Raw genomic sequence first — 13,226 nt, forward strand, 5'->3', positions numbered from 1 at the left:
TAATTGGACTAGAGGCAGAACAAATATCCCAGTTTTCTTTTAAATTGTGCGTGCCTTTAAATTTATTGAGAGGGGAATCAGCACTCCTTAAGGAGAGCACCTAGAAGGGGAGTGAGGAGACTTATAAAGCCATGCATGCTCCTCTAGGCAATATATGCAAATAGGGAAGATGGAACAATACCTCTGTAGCGCCACCTATTGGATGACAGCATTCCTGCAAATCAATGTCCGACCCTTTATACAGGTCTTTAGAACAATGATTGTTAATTGAAATCCTTGCCAATCATTGTTTAAAGAGCTGTATAAAAGGTCAGACATTGATTTGTAGCAATGCTGTCATCCAATAGGTGGCGCTGCAGAGGTATTGTTCATCTTCATTATTTGTTTAAATTTATTAGGATGCACTACATCTTGTTACCCTGTAGATGTCACTGTGGAAACACGTGTAAGTGAGCTCATATCAGCCAAGCCAGAGACTCCTATGGATGAGTTCCTCTTCCTTTTTGATGGGCTGCTGGCTTGGCTGACATGAACTAATTTACATACAATTTAATTATAATGCTTTGGTAAAACTGTATTAATAGTAACAAATGGGAAATTAGAGATGAATCACAGCATGGAATGAATACGTGTCATCTGCTACATTTCATCCTTGTTAGTAAAAGAAAAAAAATTCCCACAGTAAAAAAAAAAAAGAAAAAAAAAAGAAGCAGCAGTGGTTGTGTAATTGCTTCCTCATATGTAAATGTATGCTCTGTAGCTTGAGGTTGAACCCGGAAACCAATCTAACACCAGAGGAGGTTAAATGCCACAGTATAGTATTCTACCGGAATGACAGATCTCTGACAAGATCACGGACTCTGTTAGCGTGTAATATAATGTATAAAGGAAGAGTAGGCAGCTACTTTTTAGGTTTTACCTATTTGCTTAAATTGGGTAAGTCATGTTTATTTTTCTATTGTCACAGGAGTTGAGAATTATGGACTAACACAACAATGAAGCTTTCTTAAGTTGCTTATGTTACATTAACATATGCAGAGAAATGCTCTAAATATGTATCTGTTAGATAATTGTATAGCACCAACGTTTCTTTAATGCTCTCTTCTTCAAACAGCATTTTTATAAGTAAGAGCACTAACTTGAAAAGAGTAGGGAAAACAAAGTTTGGTGCTTTGTTTTCCCATTCATGTTTTTAAATCATGCAGAGTCCAGTAATAATTGAACATTAGTGACATTGTATATGAATGTAGATATAATATAACCGTAACACGTAAACCATTGCTAGGTGCTTATTGTATCTCTAATATGTTTGTTGCTGCTGTGTTTTATATCTCTGACCTTGTTATGAGGTTGCCTGTTGAATAAGGGCTTGGCCAGATCATAACCTTCAGTTATTAAAGGGATAAGGAATCAAGGGAGGCAGGAGGGGCGGGAGGGAGGGGTTTCATCTCCCGTAGAGTCACAATGTACAAAGTATTGTCAGCTTTACTAATGCGGAAATGTATTGGGAAATTAATATGTTTTGTGAAGGAAACCTGTAGTTTACCGTTGGCATCCAGACCCTCAGAAGTGTCTTGTGGCGGTGAAGGATTATTGATGGCAGTTTTTCGTTTATTATAAATACCAGTTTAGTCACCTTTTTATTTTCGAAATGTCCAAGGAGTCGATAAGAAAAAGAATGAGATCAATGTGCTTCATCCTGGAGCGATATTTGCAATTTTTTGATTTAATAAGGCTTCCCACTGATTTTTTTTGGATGTTGCAACCTGTAACTTATTGAGTAAATCATTGAGTAGACTCTTTTCCAAAGTCGTTTGACTCGGAGACAAGACTAACATATGTGTATCATGTCACCCGGAGACTGACAGCCGCAAACGCAATTCGATGGGTATCCCGGTACTGCATCAGCTATTTTGGTATGTACCAGTGGAATAGCCCTTTAAGGGAGGTTGCTAACATCAGCATATTGCAGGTGCTTTTATTAGTTGATTCCCAGATCTGAGACCAATCATCTTCGTTGAGTGTGTTTCCAATATCTGGTTCCCAGTGGGATATATATGATAATTGAGTGTGGTAAGAGGAGTGGACTTGTCTAGAGTAGATTTGAGAGATGAGACTTCTGGTATCAGGGTATTTTAGGCAAAAGATTTCGAAGGGCGTTGATGTCAATGGGGAGTCCATATTTTTCATGAAGTTTGGTGCTTTAGGTATACAATATATTCACACATAAAAGATTTGTTGCAGAAATTTCTCCAAGTGTCCCACACATCTGAATGGGGATGTCAGAAATCCATGTACATGCTACAAAAGCAACACATTCAAAAGTAGGAAAAAGATTTTCAGTTTCAGACATTTTTTCAACAAATCAGCAACATGTGATCCCATTTTGTAGATTCTCTGTGCAGAATTTTTTGCGGGGTAAATCCACTGTGCTTGCAGTAGATATGTAGTGGATTTAGCGCTGCAGAATAAGTTAACGCTATACAAATAAAGATTATCATTATTATTATAGTGGATTCAATTTTAAGAAATCTCATACATGCAGAAAATTGTGTAAAAATTCCATGATATGTCAATTTATTTAGGAGATTTTCAGCATGGATTTCACCCTTTGAAATTCCTGTACTGAAATCCATGACAAAATCCATGTCACTTCATATTTTCTGCAGATCCTATGGAAGATTGGCAGTGCATCTGCCTCATGTGGTTGTACATAATTTGATCTGCTTCAGTAACAGTATGATACCTGATCTGCTCTGTTTTCTGTATAGGGGTATACTTTATTCCAATCAGCAGGTGGATCATAACTATGTTCCAAGCATGCCAAAAGAACCCCCATGGTTTCAGCATTATGGATTACCATGAACATAAGGTCGTGGGCAAGAAGTGACCATAATGCTGGTCAAAACTGAATCATCGGCTTTATGTTTTATCAACCAATGTACACTTAGTACATGCATTTAAAGGTGTAAATATGGCTTCAAATGTTGCTACCATTTGGTACATTTTAAAGTGAACCTGGGACAGACATGTCCATTCGGCCCTTGTATGTTTTATTCTAAAATGTTGCTGTGTGTTAGAAAAAAACAGAAGTTTGACTCTGAGCTCTCAAAGAGTCGTTCAGCATTGGGCTCTCTCAAGACCTACAGACGTCTCCCTATACACAAGCAGGGTGAGAAGCTGTCACTCTTGATGCTAAGGCAGGGAGTCCCCACTGTGGTCCACCCCTTCATCTTGTGACCTCTGAGAGCTCTGAGTCCAAATTCTAAGTAATGCAGCAGAGTTTCAGTATAAAACATACATGGGCTGAATGGGTATATCTGTCCTGGGTTCATGCTGCCCGTGGTTTGGACAGCATGAACTTGGTGACAGGTTCCCTTTAAATATTTTCCTAATTAAAAAAATTATTTATCTTTAGGATCGCATAATTTGTAAATTACATCTCTATAAATTTTACTCATTTTATTACGTTTCTGTATAAGTTCACTACATTTTATATTTTTAGTATGTGTTTTGTATTTTTTAAAATATATATAATTTGAAAACTTGTTGGAAATTTTGGGGTCAACTTACCTCCAATCTGACCATAGTACTAATATTTTTCATCATCTAAACTTTGACCATTAAAGAAGTCTACACTAAAACATCTGCAATGATTTCCCAAATTTGACCTGTTCCCACTGTATCAAATATCATTCATGTGCATTGTTAATTGTACACTATAATCAAAGGTTTCATCTGTAAATATGTAATGTTCAAGAAAACTGACAATCTCCATTCTGCTCAACCGATGAAGCATGCATATAGTGAAAATATTTAAAGGGATCTTATCATCAGGATTCTGGAGCTTAAACTCTCACCACAGTGCTGACAATCACATTTACTACACTCCACAGATATCTTTGTATGAAACAGATGAATGCTCATCAGCCTAAAAACTTACAATTATAATGTGGCACCTAGTATGTAAATACCTTTTATTTCTAGTCATTTGAGTGGTCTGCTGGAGCCCCAAGTCATGGTGCCATTACGTTATGCACTCACCCTCCACTGGATGCCCCACATTCCCTTGGCGCTGATGTCAGTGCAAGTTGCACTGTGTGGCTCCCTGCCGGAAACGGACATCTATAGTGGGTTGAGGTGTCTACACCCAAAATTTACTGGCACATGGCACATATGCCTTGAGCAGAGTTAAGCAGATTCTTGAGTCTGGTGGCACACTGGCTCTGAGTTGACTGCAGGAGGATCCATTTACAATTGGCAAGGGTAACAGAGGAAAAACTGTGGAATAAAAGCAAACACTCTTTACTGGTCTTGAAAAAATTCTATCATCAGCCATATACATTTACAATCTCTATAAGCTCAGTGCATGTGTGTTGCTGGCTTAGAGAACTGCCTAACTGGGCTTCTGGTGCATGCACAATGCATAGTGAAGCCAAGCTCTAAACACCTTGACCCACTGCGCATGCCTGTTTCCGGTGGGGTCAGATGCAAACGTACGATTCAGTTTGCACTGAAGTCAGCAGCAGGGGAAGGCAACCATCTGGTGGAGAAGTGGAAAATGTAATGACGCCAAGAGTTAGACTTCGGAGGAACACACCTGCAACTTGAAATAATGGCATTTGCACACTAGGTGCCACATTATAAATGTAAGCTTTTAGGCTGACAAGTGCTCTTCTATTCCATACAAACATAATTCTGGGGTGCATTAAATGTGATTCTGCACTATGGTACCACTTTAACTCCTTAAAGATACAGGATGTACAGTTACGTCCTGCACATTCGGGGCATGTATGAAGGGAGATGGCAGGACGATCTCACTCCATACAATGCAGGTACCAGCTGTTTCTTACAGCCGACACCTGCCCGCAACAGCTCCAATAAACCACGCCGCTCATTGGAGCTGTTAACCCATTACATTCTGCCATCAATGCTGACAGTGGCATTTAAATTCTCCGACTGATGTTCCAGGGTACTATATGGCCCCCCGTGATCAGATCGCGGGTTGCCGTGTGGGTGTAATGGCAGCCAGGGGCCTTCTGAAAGCCATACCTGTGGTGTGGTTTAATAGAATGCCTGTCACATTGTGGTATAACATAATGCTATGGCATTACATCATACTGCAGGAGCGATCAAAGCATTGCATATTCTTGTCCCCTCTGGGGACAAAAAAAAAAAAAGTAAAAATGAGTTTTAAAAATTTTTATTAATTATTAGAGATGAGCGAGTATACTCGCTAAGACTAACTACTCGAGTGAGTAGTGCCTTAGTCGAGTATCTGCCCGCTCGTGTCTAAAGATTCGGCTGCCGGCGCGAGGGAGAGAGGGATCTCCCCTCCGTTCCTCCCCGCTCTCCCCTGCCACTCCCCCCTGCGCGCTGCCGGCACCTGAATCTTTACATACGAGTGGTTAGATACTCGACTAAGGCACTACTCGCTCATCTCTACTAATTATTTAAAAAAAAATAAAAGGTAATAAAAGTTTAAACCCCTTCCCCCTTTCACCATATTTCTAATAAAAAAATCGAAATCATAAAACAAAAAGACATATTTGGTATCGCTGCGTTCGTAAAAGTCTGATCTATCAAAATAATGCATTATTTACCCCACACAGTGAATGTAGTCAGAAAAAAAAACCTGCCAGAATTGCATTTTTTTTAGTCACCTCCATCTTCAAGGAAAAATGTAATAAAAAAAACTATCAAAAAGTTGCATATCTTTCCAGAATGGTACCAATGGAAACTACAGGATGTTGAGCCATCGCACAACTATGTCGACGTAAAAGTAAAAAAGTTATGGTGGAAAAAAATAATTTAAAAAAATGTAAATGTCTCTGAAAAAAAAAATAAAAGTAGTACAACAAAAAAACTAAAACACTATATAAATTTGGTATCTTAGCAATCGTACTGACCCATAGAATAAACATATTGGGTCATTTTTGTTGCAGTGTGTACGCCGCAGAAACAAAACGCACCCAAGGATGGCGGAATTTCGTTTTTTACACAGTTCTTTTTACAAAAACAGGATAACAAATAATATAAGATCAATTAAAGCACAGAAACAGGGAGGGCAGGAGCACCCCAGCTACACACAGACCTCAGCATTTGAGTGCTGTGATTGGCTGCAGCAGCCTGTGACATCCCACATACAGGCTGCAGCAGCCTCAAAGCTTTGTGTCACAGGGAAGACTGGAGCTGCAAGCGAGGAAGATGCTGGGACCCAGGATGGATGAGTATAAATTCGTGAGGAACCTGTTTTTTTTTTTAATGTATCTGACTACTCTCTTAACTGTGCAACCACCTACCCACCCATCTATATTCCTTACACTCCATACAGACTGCTGCTGAGAATGCTCATGCCATCCTAATAACACCTAATCTCTGATATTTTACTTGGCATGAATTCTGTAAATTAGCTTAACCCTGTTGTCCAAATCCCTTGAAATTTCATTTCACGTCTCACATTCATTTCTTTTGTGTTTATATCTTTCTAGCATCTCTGCATTGTTTTGAGGATGAGCATTGCATTTCTCATGGTCCCTGGAACAACAACATAAAAATGGATCCAACATTTTCAAAAGATCAAGCAAATATTTCTGATGACAAAAAACATATTAGGAAAAGAAATCTACCTGAATTATCACTGTTGTCATCAAATCATTCTGTCCAATATCTCTGCACAGCACTGTAAGTGAACCATTTGTTATCTTAAAGCGCCACTCGGGTGATTTTCTAAAATTAATTTCTTATGCAGCTATCTCCCCCAATATATATGTGAGCTCTTTATCCTCAGCCTTTCATTTGATCTCAATTCTGGCCAGCTCAGATCTACTTGGGGTTATGTATTCAGTTTCTAGTCAGATTCTCAGTTTGTGTGATGCTGTTACATGGATCTACCACTGAAACTGTGTGCAGGGGGACACAGGCAGTCCTGTCACAGTTACTGATGATGATCATACAGCTTCTGTCACACAACTATAATAAAGGAGATCACAGCTCATCCCATACTTATGTACTTTAGGATACATTGGTGAATACAGGTAAAAATAATTAAAGTGTCCCCCCAGCAGGCAGAATGTTTTTAGCTAATGCTGTGCTAATGTATCATGAGATAGATGTGAAACTGAAAGTAAAAAAATCTCAGTCTCGAGATGGTGGCTGGTAAGCATCAGACAGGGGGCTGCACAACATGGAAGTGGCTGGAATACACAGAGGAGACCTCCGGAATCAGATGAGGGGGCAGGCATAAAAAATGTGTTTAACTCATGTGGCTGTTTAATAGACTAGGTATGACCAATGCAACCATTATGTACATCTATGTTGTTGTCTGCACCATATAAAAGCAAAAAAATCCCCCGTGCTCGCAGACTCCAGGGATTCAGGAAAGGACGCAGCGGTCCTTACAATGTAATTTTATTATCAATATCAAATGCAACGCGTTTCGGCGATATTCGTTAATCACCCTTTCAAGCATAAAATTCTAATATCATTATCTTATATTTATATAAAATCTTTAACTCACAATTTCATACAGACGCTGCTGGCAGGGGCCATCTTTGAATGATGATGTTAGAATTTTATGCTTGAAAAGGATGATTAACGAATATCACCGAAACGCGTTGTATTTGATATTGCTAATAAAATTACATTTTACGGACCGCTGCGTCTTTTTCTGAATCCCTGGAGTCTGCGAGTGCGGGGATTTTTTTGCTTTTATATGGTGCTTCATATCACAGCCGGTTTGAAGGCTGTAAACCCACTGACGACTCTGTGGTGATCCGGATTCAAGACCCAGGGTGGTGTGATAGACGAACGTGAATAGAAGGTGCCGGTGGACTCTCGGGGCAGGGAGTTCCACTGGGCACCAGGTGAGTCCATTCTATATTCACCAATATTGAAACCATCGTGAAATAGTAGGCGCTGATTTTGTTTTTTCATATGTTGCTGTCTATTTGTGGCAATATGAGTTGCAAGCCACAAATGGGAGGGTCATTGTGGTTACCATTAAATGTCTTCCCCTGGCTAACATCTTGGTGGCTCTATAGCACTGTGTAAGGTTTATGAACAGAGGGTACAGCTCTATCCAAATGTTCGCTAAGTGAACAAAAAGTGTTTAGAAAAATTGTTGCAAATGTTTTAAGAACTGATTATTTTAATTGGCAAGGACTTCAGGATAAACTACATTTTCAGTGTTCCAACTTCCATCTGAGCGTACTCTTTGAACTGTTCGCCGCCCACGGCTTGGTCTTCCACGTTTTGGGGACATGGCAACAGTCAAACTGGTAAGCACTAGATATGAACTTCGCTTAGCAATTCTTGACTCTCCCTAGAAGCACTGCTGGCTGAAGCACAACAGCATCGCTAGACTTAACATAGGAACTTTTACCTTGCCTGACAGTCACTCAATATATCATACTCAAATTTTATGATTTTACGGTGGTGGTGAGGATGTCACAAATCTAATGACTCCAAAATCATCCACCAAAGGTGACGCAAAGGGGTCAAATTGTGGTTCAAGAAAAAGCCTGTAGGCTTTTTTATATTAGATTTACTATTTTTCAAAGTTAGCTCTTTTAGGTTGCAGTCAGAGGAGTGATTTCGTAGTGCATGTATAGGCGCACTAAAAAAATTCTTAGCTTAGCTCCGCCGCCCGTCCTGCCCCTTGTCCGCAGCCAGCAATGGGAGGAGGCGGGATAGGGTGACACTTAGCCCCGCCCTCTCCTATTGCAATCAGCTGGAAGGGAGGAGAGAAGAGGGAGGGAGTTTAGCAGTCACGCTGCTAAACTCCCTCCCACCTCTCTTCTCCAGACACTGTCATTAGCTCCCAAAGGAGCCCATGCAGCACCCGACTGATTCCGAACCAAAAGATAGTTCCAGGACTATCTTATAGGCCCGACCTAAAAGCACCCGGCGCTATATTGGCTGGCCAGGTGCTTTTACGTCGCAGGAATATGGCCATGTGATCTGATGCATATATTGTAATAACTATAACATTATCTCATTAGGTGTCATAGAGCATGGCATCACTGTGTACCTCCATTTCTATTTATTTTAATGTAGTAATTGTGATACTTTGTCAGCCATATGCTTTATCTAGGATTGGAGCTTTATAGTTTTCTAGAAAGCAATTTTTTTCCCCCAGTCTTTAACCCCTTTGACCTGGGGATTTCTTTTGTTACATTGACATACAGTAACTGTAACATACTTTAAAAGCAGGTATAGGAAGCTCAAAGCCTTGTACAATGAATAGATAAGGGGTGCATACATATGTATTTGTGGTACCTGATGCTCCATTTTCTCTTTTCATTGGTACCTCCTTTAAATACTGTTTTGTTTTGTTAGACAGGACAGAACATACGAAGCCATGAATTTGACACAGATAGAGAAGAGTGTTCTCCACTGTATTAACTCCTCCTCACCAGAATCATTAACAAAAACTTTGGGAGAATCTGTGACAATCTCTATACCTAATCTGTATAAAAGCTCTAACTACTCCACGAGTTGGTATAAGGTATGTAAACTATTATTCATGGCATACTGTAAAGTGTAACATAGCTCTAAACCAGTGATCTCCAACCTGTGGCTCTAGAGCTGTTAGTACATTACAGCTACCAGCTTTGGGTCCAGGTTTAACCCTTTCCAATCCACTGTCTGACGTCTAAAGACATTCTGATTGAAGGCTGTGCAGCTCCGATGTCGGAAGACGTCCGGCAAGGTATTCTTACTGTATATTACTGGCCGCTGTGTTGTCGGGGGCCTCTCAAGCATGTCCCATACCGCAGTACTGGCTCTAACCAGCAAATGGTGCTGTTGTATAATGGCAGAAAGAAACCCCTCTAGGAAACCCTGAATCCAAAATTGGATTGCAAAGGGTTAAGCATAGGGCAAATAGATCACTTGTATCGGGCCCGCTGGTGATGACTATGCATCGCTTTCAACTATGTTTGCGTCCTCTAGACAAAGTTGAAAATTTTAAGTAGTAAGGAGTCTTCCCTGCAGCAAAAAAGAAGCTTGCTAACTCCTTGTCCCTGCCAGCATTGAAGAGGAAGCCTTCAATGTGGGCAAGAGTATGCTGTTTGTAGACAGATCCAACCTATTGTAGAGACTGCAAATTCAGCCCATCGTAACTACCAGCTCTGTGTCTTTCGGGGATGCAGCTGTCGTGCCGCCACAAAGCGCTATGGTGAGCGCTAATTTTATCATCATTATTTGTGGCTGGCAATTAATTGTTATTTGCTTTGCTCGGACGCCAGCGCTCTTGGGCACAATTTGTAGTCGTGAGTGGTTAGGTGTGGAATAATACAGAGACACAGATATTTTGCTTAAATTGTTGCAACCACGATATTATTAAATAAGGCAGTGAGATGAGGTCGTTTTCTTCATCACATTAAGTGCATAATAACTGATACACAAATTGCAACAATGTAGACACCTTTGTCTAACTCATCCATATACTGTGAGCTTACTCTGGATTTCTTTTCTCTATACCTCTATGTATTTACATCTCTTTATTTCTTTATCTCCCTCTCTTCATATTTACATCTCTTTTACTTTTGTTTTTTAATTCACTGTCAAAGCTGTCTCTCCTCATGTATTTTTCTCTTGTTTCTCTCTTTCTCTCACTCTCACATCTGTTCTTTGTTTCTTTTCACTTCTCTCTCCTGCCTGGCACTTTCTTTTCTCCTGTAGGGAGCTTTTTTTCTGGCGCTCTCTCTGCCTGGCACTCCCCTCTTCTTGGCGCTCCTCTGCCTGTCACCTCTCTTTTCTCACTACTCTTTACTCTCTTTACTTATTGCTTAAACTTATTCCGCCTCTACTCTCTGGCACTTGCTTTGCCTGGTGCGTCTCACTCACTACTGTGACCGTTTCCCACTATTTATCACCTCTGTACCCTGACCAGTTTGTCTGCAGCCAATCACAACCTATCTGGTTGCTAGGCTACCTGCCTCATCTGAGTCTCTATTCATTTTTTCTATTTTGTGCAGCTGGCTAATAAACGTCCTAACTGGTTGCTTGGTTACCTGCATCCCTTGTGTAAACTGACTCAGCTTAACCCTTTCCAATCCAATTATTTTTTCTCAGCCATTCTCCCCAGCTCCAAATAAATTGGAGCTGGTGAGAATTGATGAGAAAAAATACATTTCCCTGCACCCTCCTGAACTGACAGAGTTCAGGAGGGTGCAGGTGCTCACTGCACCGTGGGGGGGAGCTGCTTACCTCTCCGGCGTCTTCCGCATTCTCCCTTCTGCTTCCCGTTTCGGCGATCATGTGACCGCTGGGGTCAGGTGGCACCCAGCGGTCACATGATCGCCGAGCCGGGAGACAGAAGGGAGAATGCGGAAGATGCTGGACAGGTAAGCAGCCCCCCCCCCCCCCCCCCCCACGGTGCAGGCTCCCGGCTCAGCGTTCATGTGACCGCTGGGGGACAGGTGACATCGGCGGTCGCATGATCGCCGGCGGAATCTCCTGCATTACATAGCGCTAATTGAGCGCTATGTAATGTGTAAAGGAGAAGGCAGAAAGGGTTAAAAACCCTTTCTGCCTTCTCCTCGGGGCTCCTCAGTGAGGACCAGTGCAGGAGTGTATCTGCACCCGATGTGTCTGACAATTGGGTGCAGATGCACTCCTGTACTGCACTGTCTGTGGAGGGAAATTATGATGTTGGTGGCAGGCCCGACATTGGATTGGAAAGGGTTAAACCATAGGGCCAGTTATTATATTACCGATCCCCATCACTAAACAGTGCTCTGTAGTGCCTGTTTTCCAGGTCACTACACGGCCACACTCACTCTTAAAAGGTTCTGGGCGGCTTGCAGCAGACCTCTACTTTTCTGGTAAAAGGAAGAATGATGTCAGCCCCTTAGGAGAAGAAAGACCGACTCCGCAGGACATTCAGAAGTAGTTATAAAAGAGACTAATGTGCACCCTGCAATGACCACCCAGCTGGACAAAGTGAGGACCTTGACCAGCGTTTCTTTCTAAAATTAAGTCCAACTGATCACATTTTGAGCATCTCCTATAGTAAGAACACCTGTGGCAATGTCTGGGGCACTGATATTAATTAGCTCTCCTGTGCAATCCTGAAAACATGAGCTGTTGGGGTGCCTTGGGGACTGGAGTTGGAAAACACTGGCCTCGACACACTGCTGCTGTCTTATACAGCAAGAAGTCTCTGAATGAGGTGAAATAGTGTTCAACCAAGGACCCTTTGTCTGTTCTTCCCAAAGAAATGCTAAATATAATTCAGTCATATTAATGAATGTCCTGAATTACCCATTACCATATATAAAAACATGTTAGGGCTCATTCACACCTACTTTTACTATTTTTATTTGAATTCTGTCTGGCTGTTCCATTTTGGGAGCAGAAAAATAGAACTGAAACGAAAAAACTGCATCAAACTATAGCGGCTCATGTAAAGTTACGGCTAAATTAAAGAACATGTATTTATGATAATTGCATTAAAAACAACTTGACTGCACTATCTGATTCAGGATTTGTAACTATGGGCCGCAGTCTAGGTTGGTACTGTAGGTTGATTGTTATTGAAGTGAATGAGACTCAGCCTGCAGTACCAACCTGAACCACTGAGCAATGTATGGAGTGGTTTGCTTCCTGCAGCCAAAACTGCTAGAAGTAGGGCAACGCAGTAAGGGCTCAGTAACACAGGCGCATCGGTGCCCGTGTTACTGCAGATAGCAGACGGCCGTACCTGAAGACGGACGTCTCTGCAGCGCCGGGAGAAAGAACATGTGTTCTTTCATCAGCGCTGCAGAGAGACGTCCGTCTTCAGGTACGGCTGTCTTCTAACTGTCAGTCACACGGGCGCATCGGCGCCGGTGTACGGGTGCCGATGCGCCGTGTGACTGAGCCCTTAAGGTAAAATTGAGAGTAGTCATTAGTTATCCAGGGAGTATTAAGAATCTTGTTATTTTTCTTAATAAAAATTATTCATTTTAATGATACAGTGCTTTTTTGGAAGAGGAGTTTTTCACTTTTTGTTGCATCCCTACATTCTCACAGCCATTCTTTTTTTACTTCTCAATTGACAAAGGAGTTTGATAGTTAATTTTTTGTGGAATGAGTGGAGGGATTACGGTACTTTCACACTTAGGGTGCGGGCAGACGAGCGTAGGCGTATTTACGTTCGCACGAGCGCAACGTATAATCGCCCGAGCGATCGTTTTTCACCGATCACGACCAGAGCTAGAAAGCGTATTTTCGTTTGT

The 13,226-nt window shown here is 41.4% G+C and overlaps 1 protein-coding gene across 3 annotated transcripts in view; it reads left to right on the forward strand.

Moving 5' to 3' along the window:
* The first annotated feature begins 788 nt into the window (after positions 1-788).
* The window catches only part of LOC136577858 (interleukin-18 receptor 1-like), a 71,967-nt gene continuing 59,529 nt past the window's right edge, over positions 789-13,226 (forward strand). For 2 of the 3 annotated variants that reach the window (XM_066577783.1, XM_066577780.1), the window contains exons 1-3: positions 789-936; positions 6,492-6,684; positions 9,340-9,508. In XM_066577783.1, the coding sequence (XP_066433880.1) occupies positions 879-936; positions 6,492-6,684; positions 9,340-9,508 (420 nt within the window). In that variant the 5' untranslated portion in view covers positions 789-878. Of the gene's footprint in view, positions 937-6,491; positions 6,685-9,339; positions 9,509-13,226 lie in introns of those variants that run through there. The other variant, XM_066577790.1, reaches the window with a different exon arrangement.

Source organism: Eleutherodactylus coqui, chromosome 1, assembly GCF_035609145.1.
Source record: "Eleutherodactylus coqui strain aEleCoq1 chromosome 1, aEleCoq1.hap1, whole genome shotgun sequence".
In the NCBI taxonomy this organism is placed as follows: Eukaryota; Metazoa; Chordata; class Amphibia; order Anura; family Eleutherodactylidae; genus Eleutherodactylus; species Eleutherodactylus coqui.